The following is a 25888-nucleotide window of genomic DNA, read 5'->3' as shown; positions in this document are numbered from 1 at the left end:
GCTATAGACTTGCATTATGATAAGGAGCTGTAAGCAAATACCACTGTGTCATCCTGCAAAGCGGGAATTTCGAATTGAGAAAATAAGGATGCACCCATGTACACATATATTTTTACATTATACATACATCTGATCTGTCTGATGTCTAGCATGTATCACATGCATACCTAAAAGAGACTATACATATCCTAAAAAACATGTGCATTTACCTGTGTGTACACCAGAGGAATGCCAACCCAGTCATAGCCAAACAAGAGACCACACCAAGACCGGTACCGGTTCATCTCCTGGGGTAAAACACACATCAGTATCAGCTAATAAGGTAATTGCATTTTTGTAGGCTAATCATCAAATACAGGGCATGTCCCTATATGGAAAGGATGTTGTTTTTATTTAAAACAAAGAACAAGCAGTATCTGTAGAAACTGCTTATTTATGCCTGTTGTATTCACCTGGACTCATGGTAAAGTGATATTATAATTTCTTTTTTAATGACAAACATGTTATACTTACCTACATTGTGCAAAGGTTTTGAGCAGCCCCTATCCTCTTCTTCTCAGGTGCCCTGCCAGCGCTCCTGGCTTCTCCCCTTTGACCAGTGTCCCCAATAGAAAGCCACTTGCTGTGGGAGCACTGGTGCATGCTCGCTCTCAAGCCCCACCCTATGCCTCCATAATAAACATAGAGCCACGCCTCGGCCCCACCCTCCACTTTCTCATTGGCTCACTGGTTGTGATTGACAGCAGTGGGATCCAATGGGTCCTGCTGCTGCTTTGTCTTAGCCAATGAGGAGAGAGAGAGACCTGGGACAGCTGAGGCTCCTGTGCACATTGCTAGATCAAGAGGGGACTCAGGTATTAGGGGAAGCTGTGAGGGGAGCAACACACAGAAGGTTTTTTTACCTTCATGTATAGAATGCATGAAGGTAAAAAACCTTCAGCCTTTACAACCACTTTAAAACGCAAGCAGTACACTTCTAACACAGCTCCCTATGATCAATGAGAACCAAAAAAGAGAGTAGCTGCACTCCAGAGTTAAAAAGCATCCAATGAACAGCAAACCATCTGAACTCCTCCCTTGATGCGTTTCACTTTCAGTGAGCTTATTACATACTCTCGATGAGAATAGCACTGGATGTGTCTTTTCTAACTCAGTTTAAGTTTGACAAGGTTTGGATTATCATATCCACTTGCATGCTAGTAATCTGAGGAACTGGGCTATTTGTTAACTTGCTTTTGATATTCAGGACTTTTTTTCAGCTATTTAGGGATTAACATTTTCAAAAAAAACTTGAATTATTCATATCAAATAAAATGTCAACATCAGCACTGCTAAATAAAATGTGGCATAAAGCAAGAGCACAGCCTAACAGCCCTGAAAATTATATGTATTACAGTATAATTATTTTGTAGCTGGAAGTAATAATTATTATTAATTTAAAACAGCTAAATGTAAGTATTAGGCACACAAAGTTTTTTTTACAATTAGAACTGGACGTTGCTGGAGAAGAAAATATGATTATTGGCTAAATGCATGTATGTATTCCCATGCAACCAAGCTTCCACCAAGCAAAGCTAGATTTTGTACTTACTGCTCACAAGGAAAAAACAGGCAGGAATCACACAAAACACACTTACATATTCTTGGTTCACTAATGCAGCACATGCTCATAGCCCATTTCTGTATTTGCTTTCTGACTCACATTAAGCATTGACTGAAGATCAACGCTGTCACGAATTCTTCCATCAGACCTGGCCTTTGAAGCTAAATTTCCAAACCAGACGACTGGTACCCAGTACTTAAGGTGAGGAGAGTTAAGGTTGTCAAATATTTTTCGCTCATCTGCTGTCATAAATCCTTTTTAAATACAAAGTAGATAAATATATTTTGCTTAAGTAGTATTATAACCATAATAACAATAATAATTATTAATACTGAACCTAGGCAAGCAGCAAGTTTATAGCCATACTAAAACTGTGGTGAACAAAACAGAAAGATTGCACCTACAAGTACTCACAGTATATGTATACAATATGTAGCTTGCCTCACCAATATTTCTCCTTCTCTGCCACTGTAATTATCTTCTTTACAATTTCTTATAGTATCCTTTATTTATAATGCATTAGCGTTATGCAATGGTTAACATAACATATTAATAGGATTTTTGTGCCTACCGCAAAATCCTTTTCTTGGAGTCCATTGAGGAACAAACAGCATTCTTAGATTGTCGGGTTATACTGTGGCCAACAGGAGAAATGGACACTGGCAACAAAATAGACATTGTCCAGCAAAGGATAACATCGACCACAAACATAATGCCTCAGTTTTGTGGCAAAAAAAACAACAAAGGGGAAGGACCTGTAAATGGGTTCCAAGAAAAGGATTTTATTGTGAGTACAAACAGCCCATTTTCTTTCAGCGCCTAGAGGTAGTTCAGTTCGCATTGTTCGCTATACAAGTATTTCATTCATTCATTCATTTCTTGTCCACTGAGAGACACAGGAATTCCTAGAATTCATAAAAAAGGTGGTGCGTTCTAATGAGACCCCCTCATCCTTGGATAAAAAACGTATTGCTCCTGTAAAATAGAATGGATGCCATTAACTGCAGGTTCATGTCAGAGAGATCACTGGTATAAAACAAGGATATCTGTGCTCCTTTAAATGAAGAAACGTCTAAGATTTATTATATATGACATGAATCTACCCTTACTTCTTGACTAACTGGAGAGACTTCTAGGATTTAAATAGCACAATTCCACTAACACTGTTGGATAACTGGAGAGACTTTAAAGAGGAAGTAAACCCTTCCAAACAACTTGGACCTATAGGTAAGCCTAGATTAAGGCTTACCTGTAGGTCCAAGCAATATCTCCTAAACCTATATGGTTTAGGAGATATTTGCCCGAAAATGGGCACCGCTGTCTACGGCGCATGCGCCGTAGACAGCGGCGCGCAGGCGCACTAAATGCGGCAAATCCAAGAATGGATTTGCCTAATTTGTCGACTCCCGTGCGCATGCGCGGGAGTGACGTCATCGCGGCTTCGCCGTATGGCAGCGGCGGAGCTGCGAGACGCGACTCCCGTGCGCATGCACGGGAGTGATGTCATCGCGGCTGCGCTGCTGTGATTCGTCGGAGCTGCGAGACGCCACCAGCAACATGGATGCGGCGGACTACAGGGGACAGCGGCGACTTCGCTGGCTCCTGTGTCAGGTAAGTGACACATAATGAGCTACTATGCGATGCATAGTAGTCCATTATGCTTTACCTTTGCAGGGAAAAAAAGAGGAAGTAAACCCATCAGGGTTTACTTCCTCTTTAAATATTTCATATATTCTACATGAATCCACCTTCAGCTGTTGATAGGAAAGTTTGCATCTGCATCATGGTTGTGGGCAGGGTCTTCTGTGCTGGGCAATGGCTTCTTTGTTCCCAGTGTCCATGTCTCCTGTAGGAAGCAGTTTAACCTGATAGGCTAATAATTTCTGTGTCCCTCAACAGACAAGAAGGAAAAGGGGTACAAATAAAAAACTTCAAACAAAAAATACAAAGCAAGGCATCAGAAGGGAAGGGGACCCTACCTAAAAATTTAGGAAATGAGAAATACCAAATACAATAGGAATCTAGTATTAATGTGTGGAGGTCATGGGAACCGATTACTTGGCAACAAATGATTAGCATAAACATTGACATGCAATTTGAAACAAATAGGTTTTGGGGAAGTATTTAATGTACTGTGTGTTTAGTCAATAGAACAAAAAGCTTATTTGTGTGCATAGGAGCGACAACATCTCTCAATAGCATCAATTTTTAATATGACTTATGTTAGAAGTAGACCATGGGAGCAGGAAGCAAAAACCTGAAATCGTATAGCAGAAAAAGTATCCCATAAGTCTCACATCGCTGCAAGTCCTCTGTACAAGAGTATGTGGCAGTCTCAGCCAGCGCTCCAACCAGGCCACACTCCCTGGTGGTTGGCTGGGGATATAGTTTGTGTGGAGCCCTGGCTGTGATGCCACATACTCCTTTACAGAGTACTTGCAACGATGCAATGTGCAGCTTATGGGATACTTTTTCTGCTACATATTGATGTCTGGAGATGAGGCGAGCTTTGTTCCCAACCGGCACTCCCAACATGTGGCATCGGATGAGTACCCTCTAAAGAGCATAAGCGGTACCTATACTTTCTATCTGGTTCACCTAAAATCATATACAGCCTATAAAACTATTTAAGCTGCAGTTCTTATACCTGCTTCTACAACATGGTCCATTGTTGGGAATCGTTTATACACTGCAGTGCTGACTGAACGGAAGATCAGTAAGGAGGTGAGATTAACATAACGCATAAGTGTCCTGCGAAGTAGCCGTCCATATTCATCTCTACCATGCACATTGCTGGAGATGAGAAGCATGAGTCTGTCAGGCCATGGAAGATTTACAAATTGGTTCCACCACCGGTTCACTACAAGAGTAACATAAAAACCTGCAAGCAAAACAAAGGTGTTTATAAAGAAAACATTAAAAGCATTCATAATTTAAACGGAAAATGCATATAAATCAGAGATGACTATCCAATGACAAAAGCTGTTTTATTTAAACCAAGAAGGTAAATATGTCTGCAGGAACAATGGGGTACTTATGTTAAATGTATTGAGCTATATGTACCATGTTCCATTTATATGTACCATCTTCTCTGAAAGAGATAAGAGAAGAATTACACCTGCCAGTAAACTAGCGATTCTTATGTGATCCAGCATTGAAAGCCAGCTTATGCATATGGCAACCTAGCCTGGGGCCTCTAGAGCCAGGGGGACAATTTGTCAAAACTGTGAATCTCCCTGTTGTGATGATACTACACTCTCAGGACATTGGCAAGAAGACATATACAGAAATAATATTGTAAAATAGACATTTAGCAACAGTAAAATAAATGGTTAAAAAATATTTTACAGAGTTCGCCTGATTTTTGCTTTCAGTCAGAACTCAATTTGCTGCACAGTAATTCCAGTCTGAGGTATAAAATTCACTGCCTCTCATAAATGACTCCTAGCAATCCTTCATAGTTTCAATAGGATGAGAGGTGCAGCTGCCAATGTCAGTGTTTTTTTTAACCCTGAGCCACCTCCCACCCTATCAAAAGAGCTGAGAGAGTTGACAGTAATGATGTAGGACTCCTGAAGTGTTTTACTATACTTCAGTAGACACCTCCTTAATGCCCATTAGTCTAACTACAATATACAATATCTATGTTTTCAGATGATGAGTAACTCCTTAACCATACAAATTATATTATAAATATAAAGTAGTCCGTTTCTAGTAGTTAAAATATAACCAGATCAGAATATGGATTTGCTCAAACAATTCTCTAGAGCAGGGTATTTCAACCTTTTTAAATTGGATGGACCCGTGGCAAAAAGTTTTTTAACTTGGGGATCCTCTGACATACTGTTCAGATCTACAGCTCTCGGAATATTGGTGTGATCAGTGAACTGTTGATATACCATCAATTATAATATGAAAAAAGCTATGTAATGTAAAACTTGTGCTTGCTCCTTTTTTTTTGAGGGGGCAGCAGCAGGTTACGTTACATAAGTGGCAGCAGCAGGGCATGTTACATAAGGAGTGACAGCAGAGCACATTACAGGGGGGCAGCAGCAAGACACATTATATAGGGGCATAAGCAGAGCACATTACATGGTGGTCAGCAGCAGCTGGGCACAGTAAAGGTAGACAGCAGTATCCTGTATAGTAGTTGTGGATTTGTTTTCATGCAGAGCTGCATCTGGAAACTGCTGGGAGTGCTGCTGCAGATCACTGTTTCCTGTTGGCCCATCCTCTCTCATCCATCCCATATGTTGTCACATACAAGTACCTGGGGTGAACAGGAGCAGAGGAGGGGTCGGTGGGGAACAGCACACTACAACAGGACTCCCAGCAGCTTTCTGGTGTAGCTCTGCTTTGGGGGAAACGTGGGGATGCGATCTACCCATCAGCTGCTTGCAACTAACAGGTAAATAATTTTGGAACCCCTGGGTACTTCTTGTGGAACCCTAGGGTTCCGCAAAGCCCCAGTTGAGAAACCCTGCTTTAGACTGTTCTGATGTTCTCACCTGTCGAAGAACTACATAGTCGGACATTAGCTAACCAGTCGGCACCCATGCTTCTTTAACTACTTCCCACTGGACATGTGCATACATGTGGCCTTTCTGTGTGTGGACTAAAGCGCCAAGCGGCTGCATATATGCAGCCATGTGTAAAAAAATTACCATGCTGAGGGCGCACTCACGTTCCCAGCATGGTAATCAGCGGGTACTTTAACTACTTCCCACTGGACATGTGCATACATGTGGCCTTTCTGTGTGTGGACTAAAGCGCCAAGCGGCTGCATATATGCAGCCATGTGTAAAAAAATTACCATGCTGAGGGCGCACTCACGTTCCCAGCATGGTAATCAGCGGGTACTCGAAAGCTCCCAATGCATATTTGCGATCAGCCAATCACAACAGCCACATGATCAGAATGCCCACCTCTGGGTATTTAGAACCTCTTAAAGAGGGAGGCAGGAAAGGGTTAAACTTTGCACTCTCTGTCATCACCTCCAGGGGTGCTTGGACCATAACCACAAAGAAAGGTCTCTTGTCACTTCATCCTCTAACCAGGTATGTGAGACCTTCTTCCTCTGATGGGTGGGGCGGTGCTCCAACAAATTTTTCCTGAGCATTATCAGGCAAATTTTCAGGCTGAAATTCTTCTGAAATGCCTTCCAGGAGATGACACATCACCAGTCTACCCCAAGAACCAGATTCAGCAGCAGCAATAAGCCACTGTCTGGGTTGACTTCTTCAGCAGTGGGTCATTACGTTTTTTTTTACTGGCCAGGCAGGGGGGGTTTCAGGATGGTTTTGGGGTGATTCAAGCCCATTCATTTTATTGTGCACTCTATTTCTATAATTAATGAACTGTAATATAAAATGAAATAATTATATAACTAGCTATAATGCAGAATCGGTAGGAGCCCTAAATTTGTTTTCTTGCAACTAAACTAGGAGGTCCCATCTGGGGGTGATGGGATGTACCAGATGCAGCTTTACAATTGAAGTAAGGTGGTCACTTGCCACTATAAAGCCTCCTGCCAGATGTAGCTTAATTGTCACTTGCCACTCACTGATAGGGTTTTGATGAGTCTGCAAGCAATTGATTTATTATGGTCTCTGTGCAGTCAAACCTCTCTGATAATGATAATCTGTATTTGCAACCACTACCCAGTGCTAGCGTCACCGCCTCAGACCCTCCTTAGATCATCAGGCATTTGATTTTTATAAGAAGCATGCAACCTAGATCCCTCACATGCACAGTTTACAGTAGGGTTTGTGCTCCTATGAGAATCTAATGCCATCGTTGATCTGACAAAAGGTGGAGCTCAGGTGGTATCGCCAGGCCACGGACAACATGAGACAACTGCAAACGGTAGGAGAAGCGCTTTGCCACTTCAAGCTAAAAATCACCTCACAGCATGTTGTGATGCTCTTAAATAATATTACAACAGTTTCATTACTGATTCACTAAAGGGAAACTAAGTCAGAAATGTTGAGGAAGCTAGCAGAACCTGCTGGGAAAAAGAGAATCTAGCCTCAATTTCAGAAACCAATATCAGGAGGCATAGAAAACTCCATGACAGACATGCTAAGCAGAATTCTCCTCAAGAAGGTGACTGGGAGTTCCAACAAGAGTCTTTCAACTTTTTGGAGAAAAATTGAGTATGCCTTAGACATCTTTGCAACAGCCAGAACATAAAAGTAAATTCGGCCTCCCATAACATACAGGGAAGTCCAACAGGGTTAGATGCCTATGTCTGGCACTTTCACCTGGTGTGTGCTTCCCCATCAACTTTCCTTCTGAGGAAAGTAATCAGGAAGATCAGTTCAGAGCAGTGCAGAGTGATCCTTGTGCCAGAGGTCAGATGCCAGAGGAAAGACCCAGAGGAAATTACCCTCCCCTGTAGAAGGAACCTTCTTTAACACTGTCTAATTCTCTACCCTTATCTTTCGGAACTATGCAAGCCAGCATGGCTTCTGAATGGAATATCCTCAATAACAAGGGATGATTCATAAGGGCATTACCACCCTCTTACAGAGCAGGAAACTAGTTACAAGAGCTATCTGTAATAAATGGTGGACAGCCTACTCCAACCGGGTCAAAAGGAACATATACAACCCTAACAAGGTGGCTTCAGTACTGGACTTTCTCCAGAGAGAAGCAGATAAAGGGCTGGCCATCAACACCTCTATTAAGCATCTGACTATAAATCTAGTCTTTTCTTTAATCGTACATCACAGGACACAGAGCCATAGTAGTTACTATGTGGGTTATAGGCCACCTTCAGGTGCTGGACACTGGCACACCCTAAATAGGAAGTTGCCTCCCTATATAACCCCTCCCATACCGGGAGTACCTCCATTTTTTCGCCAGTGTCTAAGGTGTTGGTCACGAGTGAAGATGTGCTGTGCTGAGCTCTGATGGATGAATCCTTGCTGGGGCTAGCTATGCTATTCAAAGTGTCTTTTAGGCCAAATTGAATGGTACCCAGGCCTCGTGTCTGAAGAAACAAGGTTTTGCCTGTGACGCTTCTCTTTTTAGAGAGCTGGACCCCAGGATCCAGTACTTTGGTATTTTCAGCCATAAAGTTTTACAGGCGGGGTGTTATTACGGGTCCGGGAGTGTGGGTCCCCGGTTCCTGAAGGTTTGTTAATGGAACCCACCGGGAAGTGTGAAGATTGCCATCCTCCTCGCCATCCCTCCCTCACACACAAGCCGATCCCGTCAGCTCGTGCGGGAAGAACTCTCTTTTGAAAGAGAGAGAAGGAGGGTGTGATGCTATGGAGGGGGCTGGGCTTAGCGCTTAGCATTGGCGTCCTCCAATGTTCAGCGTGGGAGTGTGTTTAAAAAAGCTCAATTTTTACTGCTGCAAGTTTTCGGAGGGACACAAGAGTAAGGAGCATGTAAAAGGTTTGGTGACAAAGACATTCCTACTGACACATTTACTATTCGCATCAGGCTGAGTGTTAATAGCAGTGGCAGTGGCTGGACTATTGTTCAAAGCAGTGGATGTGATTTCTTCTATTAGTACCTCTGCATTTATGCATTGGGCTATGGTCAGAAGGGGAGGTAGAAACACCCCAAAAGAGGACTAAAGGGATCTGCCTGAAGCTCTGAAAGCCTAAAACTCATCTCTACAATGGCATCCTCCCTTAAGAGGGGGTTTCTGATCAGAGTGAGCCTTCGGGGGCCATGGAATGTTTGCAGCTGTTTACAACACTGCAGCCCGTGTCTATATTTCTAAAAAAGTATTTTTCCTCAGCCATGATTGCATGGGAAAAAGGTTAGTGGTTTTAATCGCATCCCAGATTGGGATAAAATGCAATAGGTTCCATTCCATTACCCAAGGACCCTCAAACTGAGCATCTGGGGGTGGGAGAAGATGTTTTCTCTCAGGGGACCGTGAACAGGCTGATGACTCCTCTTCTGAGGGGTCATATGCGGAAGGATCAGCTTCACATTGTTGGTGCAATTCCTTACTGAAATTAGTCCGCTCCATTTTTTATGCTACCCTTAACTGAGTGTCCACTGTTTGTTTTGGGTTCGCTAAAGCCTTCTTAAAATTGTGTATGCCTTTCCTGTCCATTCATTGTAGGGAAAGTTTATGTATTCTGAGTGGGATCACCCAGATAAGCATTTTTTCTAGGGCTGGGAAAATTAAAGATTAATTCCTCGATTAATCGGTAATTTTTTTGATCGATCAAAATTCATTTGATCGGTACTCACTTCTCCGCCGGCTTCTGGGTCTTCAGGGAGTTCCGTCGGAGATCCGGTGATATCACGGACATCAACGTCACCGGACTCCTCCCCCCTTCCCCAAGTGCCTCTGTCTGCTAACGACGGATAGGGGGGAGGAGTCAGGTAATGTTGATGTCCGTGAAATCATCCGGACAGCCTGGATAGTGATGGTAAATATGGATGTGGTTAACTGGGATCATTCAGTGAGCTAAGTGTAGGCAAATTTGATAAACCTCTGTTTTTAACATTGTTGTAAAAAAAAAAAAAAAAATGCAAACACTCTGGTATGTCTGCGTGACTGGCTAAAGTGATGCCTACTTGCCTACTATAAAGTGACTGACAGTCAATATACTATATTTTATAATTAAAGATAAACTAACTTTCTACGTTTTTCTTAAAGTTTAATAAAAAAAATTGCTTACGTCAGTGCTACAGTTTGAATTTAAAACGTATTTGTGTGAACTGTGACGTTAAGTCATGGATTGTGGAAACTAACTAGTGTCGGGTGATTGTATATAGTGTATACCACATTTACCACTGACTAATGGAGAGTTGCAATGCAAGGAGATCAGCTAAAAGTAGTTGGATCTGTATGTGCGTTATAATTAATCAAAATTAGTCGCTTAATTGATTAAAAAGAAAAAAAAAAACGCACACGGAAATCTTAATCAGTAATAGTCCTAATTTTTTCCCTCCTAAAAAGTTTTTCAAACTTTATCCCATGGAGGAAAAAACGGATATAAAGGTGGAAGATACCAGCAATTGACGCTCAGTGGCGGCTGGTGAAGTTTTAGGATGGGGGGGCGCAAGACCCCGCCCCTCCACCGTTGGCCCCTCCCACTTCTCATAAGCCACACCCCTTATAGAATCCACATCATATACCAGGCTGCACATTATACACCGGGCTCTGCACATCATATACCAGGCTGCACATTATACACAGAGCTCTGCACTTCATATACCAGGCTGCACATTATATACCGGGCTCTGCACATCATATACCAGACTGCACATTATACACAGAGCTTTGCACATCATATACCAGACTGCACATTATACACAGAGCTCTGCACATCATATACCAGGCTGCACATTATACACCAGGTTCTGCACATCATATACCAGACTGCACATTATACGCAGAGCTCTGCACATCATATACCAGACTGCACATTATACACAGAGCTCTGCACATCATATACCAGGTTGCACATTATATACCGGGCTCTGCACATCATATACTAGGCTGCACATTATAAACCGGGCTCTGCACATCATATACTAGGCTGCACATTATACACAGAGCTCTGCACATCATATACCAGGCTGCACATTATACACAGAGCTCTGCACATCATATACCAGGCTGCACATTATACACAGAGCTCTGCACATCATATACCAGGCTGCACATTATACACAGGGCTCTGGACATCATATACCAGGCTGCACATTATACACAGAGCTCTGCACATCATATACACCGGGCTCTGCACATCATATACCAGGCTGCACATTATACACAGAGCTCTGCACATCATATACCAGGCTGCACATTATACACCGGGCTCTGCACATCACATAACAAGCTGCACATTATACACCGGGCTCTGCACATCACATACCAGGCTGCACATTATACACCAGGCTCTGCACATCATATAACAGGCTGCACATTATACAACAATGGCAGCCCAGTAATTCTCAAAGAGGAAGGTATCTGCACCCACTTCCGGCATTGACTCCCACGGGAGTCTATGCTTCTTCCTGTCCCAGCGCGCTGGGACACACACGGGTCCCAGAGACAGCGCGGAGCATTCCCATTGTGCTGTGCGACTCGCGCATGCGCAGTAGGGAACCGGGAAGTGAAGCCGCAACGATTCACTTCCTGATTCACTCACAGAGAATGGCGGAAGCACCCGAGAGCCGAGCGATCGATCGGCCTCGGCTGCCATCATCGCTGGATCCTGGGACGGGTGAGCGTCCATTTATTAAAAGTCAGCAGCTGCAGTATTTATAGCTGCTGGCTTTTAATATTTTTTTTCCAGTGGAATCCTTCTTTAAAAGGCTTGCATGTCCTGGAAAACTGTTAATTAACAGAAAACAAAACAAACATGTGGTTGAGAAGCAGGGGGTGGGGGGCTGCCGTCCAAACTCAGAACAAAAAACATGTAGCTGACAAGGGGTGGGGGGGTTGGTGGGATGCTGCCGTCTCAGAAAAAACAAACAAGTCCAAGCAGTGCAAGCCAACATAAAGAACTGCTGGAATTTTAGGGACTGAGAAACTACAAGTCCAAGCATTGGGAAAAAAACATGGATCATCACTGGATTTTTAGGGACCAAGGAACTACAAGTCCCAAAACAGCCTTTAAGGTTCCAAGGCACCATAAACCGCAGCATGTCATTTTAGAACTTCAAGTCTCAAGATGGCTTAACAATTGGTAAAATGACTTCAGGGCTCAGCAAGTCATTGCAAAACTAGAAGTCCTAGGATATCCTGTAAGTTGCCAATCCACTACAAGTCACAGCAGTCCTTGTATGCCAATGCAGAAGTACAGGTTCCAACCATTTAGGTTGCAAAATAATTACAAGTGCCAACATTCCTCTGCTTACAATTCCCCAGTATTTTGATGGGCAGTTGCCAATCATTCCTTATTTCCAGGGACTGAAAGGCTTTGACCCACATTGTCCCTGGAAAAGTCAATGTTTTTCTTACTTATATTAGCTGCCAAGGCATCCTGGGACTTGTAGTCCCCCAAGCCAGCAATGCACCCTATGGCTTGTCCCTCCAAGGCAGCTTGGGGTTCACTGTTCTCCAGAAACTGACAAGGCATTTAATATCTAGTGAAATTATCCATTAAGGGTCTGAAGTCTGCTGAGGTTTGTAGTCCCTCCAACCAGCAATACCCTTAGGCTTGCATGGCCCTCCAACTGCAAAGACATCCTGGGAGCAAAGAAACTGACTGGGGCATGTGATTTCTAGTGCCAGCATTCACTATGGTGTTAAAGACTGCTAGGACTACCAGTGCCTCCACCCAGCAATGCACACTATGGCTTGCATCCCATCCAGCCATTCAGGCATCCTGGGACTTGTGGTTCTATAGAACCGGCCATGTCATGCCTACTACAATAATTCACCCAGGGGATGAGTCTGCTAGGAATGGTAGTCCCTCCAACCAGCAATGACCTTTGAGGCTTGCACTTTCCTCCAGCTGCAAACGCATCAAGTCCTCCGTCCAGAGTCAGAAAACAAGGATGATTAAAGGGGGGTGGCAGCAGCCCCATCTAACCCATCTGTGCTGCCGAATATCAACAGACAGCAGGAGCTTCCGCTTACCTGCTTATCTGACGCTGGGACTGAGCAAGTGATGACTGCCAACGTCACTTCCTTGAGTGACGTCGGTAGCACTGCTCAGTCCAGCGCCCGGCCAGTCTACCACGCCGGAAGCTGTGGCGCGATCGACCGCGCCACAGAGCGAGTTTTTTTCGGCAAATGAAGCGCCTCATCTGCAATCTCGTGATTGCATAGACGTGGCGCTTCACATATTGCACTGCGCCCGGCGCCCGGCGGCGGGACACAGTGCAAATAAAGACATTTAAAAAAAAAAAAAAAAAATTTAAAGGGACATGTTTAAATAAACTTTTTTTTTTTTTTTTACTTTTTTTTTTTTACTGCCTGGCGGGGGGGGGGCGGCGCCCGGGCGCCCCCTATGGACGGGCCGCCACTGTTGACGCTGCTATATCTTCTGATTAAAAATTTTACTTGTCCGGCAGACAATGCTCAAATACTTAGGGATCCAATGGATAATTCCTATAAAAAAAATAAAAAAAAACATATATTGTTTTCCTGACAGGTTGAGTCGACCTGTGCTGACAGTAATTGGTATATGTCAAAATCCTTGAGGAACCAGTTTAAACAGGTGCTCAAGGTTATCCCTGAAGCTATGAGAGATTCTATCTTTAGGTCTCACTCCTTTCGGACTACGGCCACATCATCCTGAAGGCCTCTGATCTCATCTGATCTCGGAGGCTAAGCAGGGTCGGGCCTGGTTAGTACCTGGATGGGAGACTACCTGGGAATACCAGGTGCCATAGGCTAATGGGCTGATACATATGTATAGAATACTATGGTTGGTGTCATAAAACAAACCCAAAAAAAAACAACTCCTGGCTTTTTTTCGCTTTTGTGGTGAAACGGCTGTTTGGGATATCTTGGATAATTCATCCAAAGAATTTCTATTGGAAAGGTACCCCTTTGCCATTTAAGAAAATGAGTACATGTATTTCATTTAAACAAGCTCCTTCTCCAGTGCCAGGGGCATCAGCCTCCAGGCAGTCACGATGGCTTCCGCCTCAGTTTATGGTTAATTACCAAAGAGAAAATCCTTCCTACAGTTACCTGGGAAATGGTAACAACATATGCCAACCTTTTTTAGGTTGGGGAGCAGTCCTGGAAGAGGTAACTGTCCAAGAGAAGTGGTCCAGATCAGAAGTAACCTTGCCCATTAACATTCTACAGATTCGGGCAGAGAGATTGGTCCTGAGGGTCTGGACGTTTAATTTACGGAGCTAACCTGTCAGGATCCAATCCGACAAATGCCACAGCAGTAGTCTATATCAATCACCAAGGGGGTACAAGAAGTTGTGTGGCCCAGAGAAAGGATAAGATTCACCTATCTTGGGCAGAAAATTATGTATGTTGCCTATTGGTGGTTTTTCATTCTAGGGAGGCGGTCTCAGCAGTTGTTCCCGGGAGAATGGTTCTTTCACCCCGATATCTTTCTGACAATAGGTCAAAGATGGGGGATATCAGACATAGATCTGTTTGCATCCAGGTTCAACAGAGAGTTCAACATCTTTATGTTAAGAACAAAGGATGTGCTAGCATGCGGAACAGGTGCCTTGGCGTTTCCATGGAATCAGTTTTACTATTTTATGCATTCCCTCCTTTTCTGCCTGCGTTCATGACTTCTTTGCAGGATCAAGCAGGAAGGCAAGTTGGTGATTCTTGTGGTCCTGGTGTGGTCCAGAAGATCTTGGTATGCAGACATCATAAGGATGGCGGTAGGGGTCCCATGGACCCTACCACCATGTCCAGACCTTCTCTCGCAAAGGTCCGGTATTCAATCTTACCTTACAAATGCTAAATTTAACGGCTTGGCTATTGAGGCCCACACTCTGAAGAAGAGGGGGCTGTCAGGTTTAGTGGTATCTACCTTGGTTAAATGCAAGGTAGCCGGCCTCCATAATTATATATTGTGGAGTCTGAGAAGCATATGTCTCCTGGTGTGAAACCAGGGGTTGGCACCCCAGGAAATAGGTCATAGGTAGAATCCTTGACTTTCTGCAGATGGGGTAAGATATAAAGCTGGCCTTGAGTACTTTCTAAGGACAGGTCTTGGCCTTATCTGTATTATTTCAATGACCACTTGCTTCACATTCTTTGGTTTGTAACTTTATTCAAGGGGTAACACGGCTTAATCTCCGGTTAGGGCCACCCCTGAACCCTTGCGACTTGAATTTAGTTTTGTCGGCATTACAAAAACAGCCTTTTTTTGAGTAGATACGACATATTCCCTTGGTTATTTTTGACAAGGAAACTGTTTTTTCCGGTAACCATATCTGCTGTATGAAGCGTATCAGAATTATCTGCTCTTTTTTGTAAAGAGCCATATTATCATTGTTTACAGGGATAAGGTAGTATTGCGTCCTCATCCTAACTTTTCACCTTCATTTTTTCTAGAACCCTGTTCTATGGAAGGAAAATCACCACATTCTCTTGATGTGGTGAGAGCAATCAGACTACTTAAAGGCGACTAATCAGATTTGGAAAATTGATGTTTTGTTCGTATTGCCTGAAGGTCCTAAAAGAGGACAGGCAGTATTGAAATATAGTATTTCTAAATGGATTCGACAAGTAATCATTCAAGCTTATGGTTTAAAGAGGTAGATTCCACCCTCTCAAATCAAAACACACTCCTCTAGGGCTGTTAGTGCTCCGTGGGCAGTGCATCACTAAGCCTCCATGGCTCAAATCTGCAAAGCCGTAACTTGGTCTTCAATTCATACATTTACCAGATTCTATCAGGTAGATGTTAAAAGGCATGATGATATCGCCTTTGGGCATAGTGTACTGCAGGCAGCAGTATAACTCCTCTAGTCTCATGTTGTCCTAATTCTGTTGTGTCTCCCTCTTGTCAGTTGGCCTTGCTATGGGACATTCCACATAGTAACTACTATGGCTCTATGTCCCGTGATGTACGATGAAAGAAAATAGGATTTTTATAACAGCTTACCTGTAGAATCCTTTTCTTTTGAAGTATATCATGGGACTCTTTCTAGTATACACGTGTATTGCTTTGATACAAAACTGAGGTACTCCAGGTATGGGAGGGGATATATAGGGAGGCAACTTCCTGTTTAGGGTGTGCCAGTGTCCAGCACCTGAAGGTGGCCTATAATCCACATAGTAACTACTATGGCTCTGTGTCCCGTGATGTACTTAAAAAAAAAAGGATTTTACAGGTAAGCTGTTATAAAAATCCTATTTTTAAAAGCCATCACATCAGCACTCTCAGACAAACATCAATTCCTTACTTTGTCATGGGACAGGATGATTATTTTTTTAATAAAAAAAAAAGGTTTTATTTGTATTGTGTGTTCGTTGGTACAGATACATAATATGCAAAAAAATTACAGATTACAGCCAAAGAACATTTGTACAGTACAAATATCATGTAGACAATTTCTATATAATGCCCGCTAGCCATGCCAAAAAAGCTAGCATGCGGCACACTACGAACATCAGAATAACTGACAAAATCAAATACCTGTAATCTCCAAGGAATAAAACTAGTAACTTTGTGCTTATATGTGGTCTTTTCCCAGTGGGCTGGGCAGAGATCTCTCATTAAAAGGCTGTCACAACCACCAGGTGTAAAAGTACTTACACAACACATATATACAAAGGTATTGCTTCTCCCCCAACCAATCAAGGCATTTATTATCCTTCATTCCACCCCCAACCACGTGGCTTATCAGCCCTGTAAAAGTCTGTTAGTAATTAGTTGCGGTGGTGCTAGCCCAGGTGTCTCCAACCATGCTCTCTACAATGAGTAAAATTTACGAGGTGCATTCCTATGTTGAAATGTCAGTTTTTCCCTTATCAACATCTGGTTAACCTGCTCCACCCATTGATGTCTAGTGGGAACCCTGGGCGTTATCCAAACTCGTGCAATTAGTTTGCACGCTACATATAGAAAACGAAGAACTGCTGTGCGAGCAGGAGGAGACAGTAGCTCCTCATCCAGGGCACCCAACAGTCATATCTTAGGATCTCGCTGAATAGTAAAATCAAATACCTGAGAAATTATGTCCAGTATTGCTTTCCAATACCGGAAAAGTTTGGGGCATTTCCAGAACATATGTAACAGGTCACCACTGTCCCGCTGACACTTCAGGCATATAGCTGTGTCCCGTAAACCCCAACTATGCAGACGTGCTGGCATTCTATATGCTCTATGCAACAAGTAGAGATGAGATAGTTTTTGGGAGGCGGATACTGAGACCAGGGGGGCAGAGGTGAGGCAAAGATTCCAAGTCTCCCCATCCATAATCCCAACATTCCCCTCCCATTTTCGTCGACATGGTAAACTAGCCGGGTCCTGAATTTTATTAAGCAGCATATTATAACACCTGGATATCATGCTTTTCTTGTTATTTTCCATCAGGATATATTGTATCAAGGGGTGGCTTACCAATCTAAGTTCTTTTTGTCTGGCCTGTGTGTATAATGCGTGGCACAGTTGTAAGTATTTGTAAAAATCAGTGCGCGGTACATTAAATTCTGACTGTATTTCCATAAAAGACTTAAGGGTCGACCCATTATACAATTGTGCAATATATCTTATGCCCAGATTTGCCCAATTCCTAAAGCCTCTAAGCTTATATAATTCCTTATAATTAATGTTGCGCCATAAGGGGGTATGGGATAGGTATCCCTGTATCCCCAACAGCCGCTTAGTATAAGACCATAACGTTTTCAAAGGGTGTATAGTCGGGTACCCAGGGTCCAGTCCTGGGTAACCAGCTTCCAACTGTGACAAAGCTGTCATGTCAGCATCCGCAGAGTCCCGAAGGACTCCACGAATCATATCCAAGGAGTCCTCAGTCCCCCATCCCCCCACCTGTTGGAGCTCTGTGGCAAAATAATACGTTCTTGCATGTGGCACCGCCAACCCACCCTCAGTTTTGTTATATTGTAATGTTGACAAGCTCACTCTCGCTACCTTTTTACGCCAGATTAATTCCCTAAATTGGGAATCTATTTTGTCAAACCATTTCCTGGAAATCCAAACAGGGGAATTATTAAATATATAGAGCAATTGGGGAGCCCACACCATTTTTATTAAGTTAACCCTCCCCACCACGGATAGGGGCAGTTTACACCAGGCCTTGGACTTCTCCCGAAACGTAGTCAGAAGAGGTATTAAGTTAAGAGGTATGTATTGAGACACCACCGGAGAGACCTGAATGCCCAAATACCGAAAGGAGGACACTGCCTGCACCATTGCAGCACATTTCGGTAGAGGAGAGGCAATGGGATCCAAGGGCATAAGCACTGATTTATTCCAGTTGATAGAAAAGCCGGATATCGTGCCAAAGGCCTTAATAAGAGCCATCACCGCGCTCAGAGATCCTTGTGTATCCCCCAAATATAAAAGTGTATCATCGGCATACAATGATATCACATCTGTACCCGTCTTACGCTGGAATCCCTTTATAGTATCGTCTCCTCTGATACACGCCGCCAGTGGTTCCAGGGCCAGGGCAAAAAGCAGGGGCGACAGTGGGCACCCCTGCCTGGTGCCCCGGAACAATGGAAAGGGATCTGACAATTCACCATTAACCCTAATTCTGGCTGATGGTTGAGCATATAGTAGTTTTACCCAGTTAATAAAAATGGGTCCTAGCCCCACTCTCTCAAGTACTTTCCACAGGTAAGGCCACTCAACACTGTCGAAAGCCTTAGCTGCATCTTAGGAGAAAATGGCTCTATTACCTGTATTACTCGTGGGCACCTGTAAATTCAAAAAAAGTCTCCTAATGTTTTGGGCTGTAGACCTAGTGGGAATAAACCCTGATTGATCCCTATGTATAATTTATGTATTTATGTATAATAATTTATTATGGGTTTGTGTTAACGCTACAGAAATGCTTTGTGTTAATGCTCCGAAAGTGGGGCATTAAGCAGGCCTGCGTCCAAAGCTGACAAATGGGGCAACGTACATTTACCCAAAAAATCTTCCAAGTCCCGGTCTGTTGGCTGCACCTTAGATTAATATATATCCAAATAAAATGCCTTAAAAATGTTGGTTACCGCAGCAGTCTGCATGTGAATGACTCCCGATTTGTCCTGCACAGCCAAAACCGTGGAGGTGGACCCCTGCGCCCGTGCCAAAACAGCCAGTGGTCTCCCCCTCCTCAAAATGTGACTGCTGCAAGAAAAAGCGTTTGTTCTCGGGCCAACTGCAGTGCTAGCTGTCTAGACATAGACTGAGCACTGAACCAGCTCCTCTTAGTGCCATCTGTGGGGTTAGCAATATAGTTATCCTCGGCTTCCTTAAGTGTCCTACAGACCTGCACCTCCCACTCCTTGGTCTTAGTTTTAATTTGATTAATTGCTATAATAAATTGCCCACTCACAAAGGCCTTAGCTGCATCCCATAACATATACAAATGTGCTGAATGCACATTGTCCTGTATAAAAAGTTTAAGCTGTTCACCAATGGGGTCCGACTCAGGAAACAGCGAAAGCCAAAAGGGGTTAAACTTCCAGCACTTGTGCGTAGCAATAGTGGGTAACCGTAATGTCGCCCATAATGAGGAATGATCTGAGATATGCCTATCATTGTACCCTACATTAACAAGTAATGGGATACTAAGACTATTACCTAGGCATTAATCTATTCTGGATAAGCTCCCATAGGAGGTGGAACAGCAGGAATATTGCTTTACTGAAGGGTGTCTCAATCTCCACAGGTCCATTAATCCGAGTTCCTCAAGTAGCCCCGCAAAGGGAGTATGTCCCCTATTATTTGAAGATAAATTATTTGAAACTGGTACTTTGTCTAACAAATGGTTTAAATAATTATTATAATCACCTAGTGCCACAAGCGGTATGTTGGGATATAAGACTAAGAAACTTGCAAGGCGTTTGAGGATCTCGGATGAATAAGGTGGTGGGATGTAGATTGCAGCAATTATACATGACAAGCCCAATAGATTGCATAATAGAAAAACATATCTACCCTCCCAATCCACAACCCTCTGGTGACACTGGAACTGGGTGTCCCGATAAATCGGGATACTCACTCCCCTAGCATATGCAGAATATGTAGAATGAAACTGTTGAGGATAGACCCTGGGGCTAAAGCTGGGTGACGGGTCAGATGAAAAATGAGTCTCTTGCAAACAGACAATACTGCCCCCCGTGGACTTAAGATGCCTAAGAACTGCCAGTCTCTTTACTGAACTGCCAAGTCCACGTACATTCCACGAGGCTATTTTAACAATATTCTCCATGCGGTGTGAGAAAAAATGTAGATATGAGCCTGCCGCGTCCAAGCAAGCGGGGCGCGTAAGCTCATTATGGCAGACCTATACAGCAGGGAAGAGACATACCTGTCCAGCATGTTACCTATAGCACACGTGGATGAGTTGATATTCTTCACAGATGGTGAGGTTCTTGGTTGGTGTCCTGATGGGTCTGCCCAAAATTGGGTGGTAAAGCACAAACTTAGAAAAATAAACAAAAATGTCAGTAACCTATCAAATAGTGGAGCCAACAGGGCTATAAGCCAACAGGGCTGACATATGTTTCCCCCCGAGAAATGCTTCCTGGGGGGTGGGGGTATACTATGGAAACACCCGCAGAGAAACAAAGCTCTGGATGACAAATGGGGTCTCACAATTGAAGGGTGAGCAACACCAGTCATACTTTAACAACGTGCAGTGTTCTCCCTCCATCTGCCTGGCCCAGAATAAGAAGCAAACAAGCCGGGGGGGGGGGGGGGGGGAGATGAGCAAACCCTCCACCCCCCCCTCCAAGCCCTCCACACAACATAATCAAGGACCCTCAAGCTGGAGCTGGGTGCTGTCGTCTTGCATCATTAAGTGCTCTATCTTCCCGGTCTAGCCACTGCGCAGCTGCTGTAGGGCGGTCAAAGAAATGCACCTCACGAGTGCTACCACCCAGAGGCGAGCAGGGTATAGCATGGCATATTGTAGAGCATATCCTCTGAGTCTTTTCTTCATATCAATAAATTTTGCACGCTGTTTTTGTAGTTCTGCAGAAAAGTCTGGAAAAAGTGAAACTTTAGCATTATCTATCGCCGGCTTGTCACCCATGGTTCTGGCTTTGGACAGCATTGTGTCTCTATCTTTGTAATTCAACAGTTTAAACAAAATGGCACAGGGGTGATTGCCCAGTGGCAGAGGACGAGACGGCACTCAGTGTGCTCTTTCAACAGCAAATAGTGGGGAGAAGTCGTCTTTGCCAAATATGGAAATGAGCCACTGCTCAATAAAGGCCACCTGATTCTTGCCCTTTGTCCTTTCTGGAATGCCCAGGGCGTGTACATTATTGCGCCTAATGCGATTTTCCAAATCCTCTAAACGGGCCGCATGTTGCTCAGTAACGTGGCAGTTGTACTTTAAATCTCTTTGCATGGGAGCCATATCATCCTCCATTGTGCTTATTCTGCCTTCCAGTGCAACTGTCTCCCCTAAGTTTCTGCATGTCGTGACGCACATAAGAGATTTCTGCTTTCACCCCCTTAATGTCATCAGAAAGTGCAGTGATGGATTGATTACAAGAGGTTACGGCTGAGAAAATATCCCTGAGAGTAGTTTCAGGCTCAACACAGTTCGTAGGAGAGGAAGCATGGGGCCCAGCAAAAAGGTCTCTAGGGGTACTCATTGCGGTCCACTCTGGGGACAATCCGCCGGCATCCGCCAATGGTACGGTGTTACCTGCCTCATTGGGGTTCTCATGTGTTCCCCCTGTGTCCGGTGTTGTTGCCAGGGAATCTTTATACGATTTGCCTCCATAGAGGAGATTCTGTGCGGCCTCTTTGTATAGCTCTTTGGACGTGCGGTGCGGGCCAGCGCCATCTTGGCTCAGCTCATCTCCAGCTCCTTTCGCCTCCCTGTTCCTCCTAGTCATCGCAGCGATGGGCAGCAGAGTAGTCGATGGCACGGTGTGGCTCTCAGGGCTCTAAAGACCAATTTTGCGTGTCCTAAACGGTTAGATGTGGTGCATCACAGGATCAATGTCAGGATACTCGGCGGAGCGGAGGAGAGACACGTCCGGCAACATCCGCTGCTTAGCCACGCCCCCGGACAGGATAATTCTTAAAGTGGTTGTAAACGCTTACAAACCACTTTGACCTACAGGTAAGCCTAGATTAAGGCTTACCTGTAGGTCCAAGAAATATCTCCTAAACCTACACAGTTTAGGATATATTTATTAAAAGACAGTCACAGCTGTCTACGGCGCATGCTCCGTAGACAGCGGCACGCAGGCGCACTATCGCCGTTAGCAGCATGCCGCTGCTAATGGCGATATGCCGTTAGTGGCGGCTCCCGTGCGCACGTGCAGGAGTGACGTCATCGCTGCTCCGACGCTGTGAGTGGCCGGAGCAGCAATACGACAGGTGCACACTGTAGGGATCAGGAGTGCACCGCAAGGTTGTGGACCCTACGGCTGACTGCTGCAGACGGGGGACAGATCCCACTGGGGTTAGAGCGTAAGATTCCCTGGGGCATGGAGTCTAAGAGCCAGCAGGTGTTCACCAGCGCCTCTAGTGGTGAGGATGGACTTGGCTGCAACTGGCTCCAGGTCGCGACCCCCAGCTCACACCCACAGTAGGCAACAGGAGGATAGGGATGGTGAGGGACAAAGCCAAGGTCAGGGCCACAAGCAGACAAGAATAGTCGGGGACACGCCAAAAGGTCAGGATCACAGGCAAACAGGGATAGTCAAAGACACGCCAAAGTCGGTAACGGAAAACAGTAGCAGAGCACACGGCAGGAAACAGGAAGCTAACACACAAAGGTTGATCAGCAGGGCTGGCCTGCAGTGCACAGGTTAATATAGAGCTCTCTGAAAGGAACTAGGGTGGAGCCATGCCAGAGGATGGATTATAAAAGCAGTCAGGTGAGGGTCAGTTGGTCTCTAGAAATGAACACATGGAGACAGGTAAGCAGACGAACTCTATTGCATAACCATGACAGTACCCCCCCTCTCACGAGGCCTCCCCCTTCCCCGCCTGGGACCAGGTTTAGAGGGGAACTTCAAATGAAACTTCCTCAACAGACGAGGTGCAAAGACCTCAGAAGCCAAAATCCACAACCTCTCCTCAGGACCAAAACCTTTCCAGTGCACGAGGTACTGGAGAATGCCTCTACAGAGTTGGGAATCCAAAATTTGGCTAACCTCGTACTCCTGATTATCCTCAGAGACCGGTGCTACGGTAGAGGATGAGAGAACTTATTAAGAACTAAAGGCTTCAGAAGGGCAACATGGAAGGAGTTAGAAATTTTGAGGCTTTTGGGAATCTGAAGCTTGAAACAAACTGGATTCAGTTTAGAAATTATGGTGTACGGACCAATGAATCTTGGAGCAAATTTGAGAGAAGGAACCCGGAGTTTGATGTTCCTGGTGGAGAGCCAGACTTTGTCTCCTGGCTGAAGAGAAGGTGGCTTATGCCTGCGACGGTCAGCAAAACTCTTGAATTTGTTGGCAGCTTTCTGGAGGGAATCATGAATGTCAGCCCACATGGAATTGAATGATTTCTGAACAGTAGCCAAAGCTGGAATGTCAGAAGAACAAGTCATAGGAAGAGGAAGCTGAGGATGTCTTCCATAAACAGTGACAAAGGGTGTTTTCTGAGAACTGACGTTGACATGATTATTGTGGGAGAACTCAGCCCACGGTAATAGTGATGCCCAATCATCATGATGGGCGGAGACCAAGGTACTGAGAAAGACCTCCAACTCCTGATTAACTCTCTCAGTCTGGCCATTGGATTGGGGATGATAAGAAGAGGTAAAATCCAAGGTAATGTCGAGGGATTTGCAAAAGGCTCTCCAAAAACGAGAAGTAAACTGCACACCCCTGTCCGAAACGACATGAGAAGGAACACCATGAAGGCTGAAAATCTCTCGTACAAAAATGGGAACCAAGGCAGGGGCAGAAGGGAGACCAGGAAGATGAACAAAATGAGCCATCTTGGAGAACCGATCGATTACTACCCAAATGGCCGTATTATTCTCCGACAGTGGAAGATCAGTGATAAAATCCATGGCGATATGAGACCAGGGCCCCTTAGGAATGGGCAAGGGCATGAGAAGACCAGCAGGGGCTTGAGTGGAAGATTTAGACTGAGCACAGACGTGACAAGCCTTAACATAGTCTTTACCATCCGAGCGGAGATTAGGCCACCAGTGGTGATGACTGATGAGCAGGAAGGATCGGAGGAACCCAGCCACCTTGGAATCATGTCCCCAACGAAGGATCTTAGTTCTTAGCTCCGTGGGAACAAAGGTCTTACCAGGAGGAATTTTAGATTCCAGGGTGGTAGAATGGGCAACAATGCATGAGGTAGGAATGATCGGCTCAGGATCAGGGTTGGACTCTTCGTCCAAAGTGTCAAATGACCTAGAGAGTGCATCAGCTCGACCGTTGCAGGAACCAGGTTTGTACGTATTCGTTAATTTAAAACAGGAAAAGAAGAGACTCCACCTGGCCTGTCTGGGGTTCAGACGTTTAGCCTTCTGTAGATTCTTATGATCAGTAAAGATCATTATGGAGTGAGGGGAACCTTCCAAGAGATGACGCCACTCCTCCAACGCCAATTTAATTGCGAGAAGTTCCCGATCACCAATGGCATAATTTATCTCTGCCTGAGAATTTTTTTTGGAGAAGAACGCACATGGTTGACGTTTCTTCTCAAAGTCCTGAAAAAGCACAGCTCCCACCCCCATCGAAGAAGCGTCTACTTCAATAAAAAATGGGTCCTCAGGATCTGATCTCCTCAAGAGAGGTCCAGAGACAAAGGCCTGTTTCAGATTGTGAAACGCAGAGACAGCCTCGGGAGGCCAGTCTTTCGCATTCGCACCCTTCTTGGTCAAAGCGATAATGGGCGCGGCAATGGAAGAATAATTTCTTATGAACTGGCTATAATAATTTGTGAAGCCAAGAAAACGCTGTGTGGCCTTGAGGCTAGCGGGAAGGGGCCAGTTGGTAATGGCTGAGACCTTCCCAGGATCCATGCGAAGACCCGCACTAGAAACAAAACATCTCAGAAACAGGACCTTGGAACATTCAAAGGAACATTTCTCCATTTTGGCATAGAGATTGTTCTCTCTAAGATGCTGAAGTACGGTGCGTACATGGTTTCTGTGAGCAGGCAGATCTTCGGAAAAGATGAGAATATCATCCAGATAGATGACAACAAACTGGTACAGTAGGTCCCTGAATATTTCATTGACAAAGTTCTGGAACACAGCTGGAGCATTACACAAACCAAAAGGCATAACCAGGTATTCGTAATACCCGTCCCTAGTGTTAAACGCAGTCTTCCATTCGTCACCTTCCCGTATTCGAATGAGATTGTATGCACCTTTGAGATCCAACTTAGTGAAAATGGAAGCCCCCTTCAACCTGACAAATAGCTCAGATATTAGAGGTAAGGGGTATCGGTTTTTAATAGTCACTGCGTTTAAACCTCTATAGTCGATGCAGGGTCTGAGGGTACCATCCTTTTTGGCAACGAAAAAGAACCCTGCTCCTGCAGGCGATGAGGATTTCCAGATGAAACCTCTCTCCAGATTCTCGGCGACATACTCAGACATAGCCTGGGTCTCTGGAATGGACAGAGGGTAGGTACGACCCCTGGGCAGACTTGCATAGCACAGTCAAAAGATCTATGGGGAGGAAGCACCTCAGCAGACTTCTTACAGAACACTTCCCGGAAATCGCTGTATGCC

General features: G+C 44.6%; 1 protein-coding gene and 1 pseudogene across 3 annotated transcripts in view; one reads left to right on the top strand and one right to left on the bottom strand.

Moving 5' to 3' along the window:
* Window positions 1–25888, bottom strand: part of BEST3 (bestrophin 3) — a 116305-nt gene that overhangs the window by 19711 nt on the left and 70706 nt on the right. For 2 of the 3 annotated variants that reach the window (XM_077468993.1, XM_077468992.1), the window contains exons 4-6: window positions 4251–4484; window positions 1703–1857; window positions 210–287 (exon numbers count right to left, since the gene is read on the bottom strand). In XM_077468993.1, coding sequence (XP_077325119.1) covers window positions 210–287; window positions 1703–1857; window positions 4251–4484 — 467 coding nt within the window. The remainder of the gene's footprint in view (window positions 1–209; window positions 288–1702; window positions 1858–4250; window positions 4485–25888) is intronic. The other variant, XM_077468994.1, reaches the window with a different exon arrangement.
* On the top strand, window positions 13815–13933 carry LOC143964562 (5S ribosomal RNA; annotated as a pseudogene).

Source organism: Lithobates pipiens, unplaced genomic scaffold, assembly GCF_037356315.1.
Source record: "Lithobates pipiens isolate NorthernLeopardFrog02 unplaced genomic scaffold, aLitPip1_a1.2 Scaffold_8, whole genome shotgun sequence".
Lineage (NCBI taxonomy): Eukaryota > Metazoa > Chordata > Amphibia > Anura > Ranidae > Lithobates > Lithobates pipiens.
This window is presented reverse-complemented; position numbering and strand designations above follow the sequence as displayed.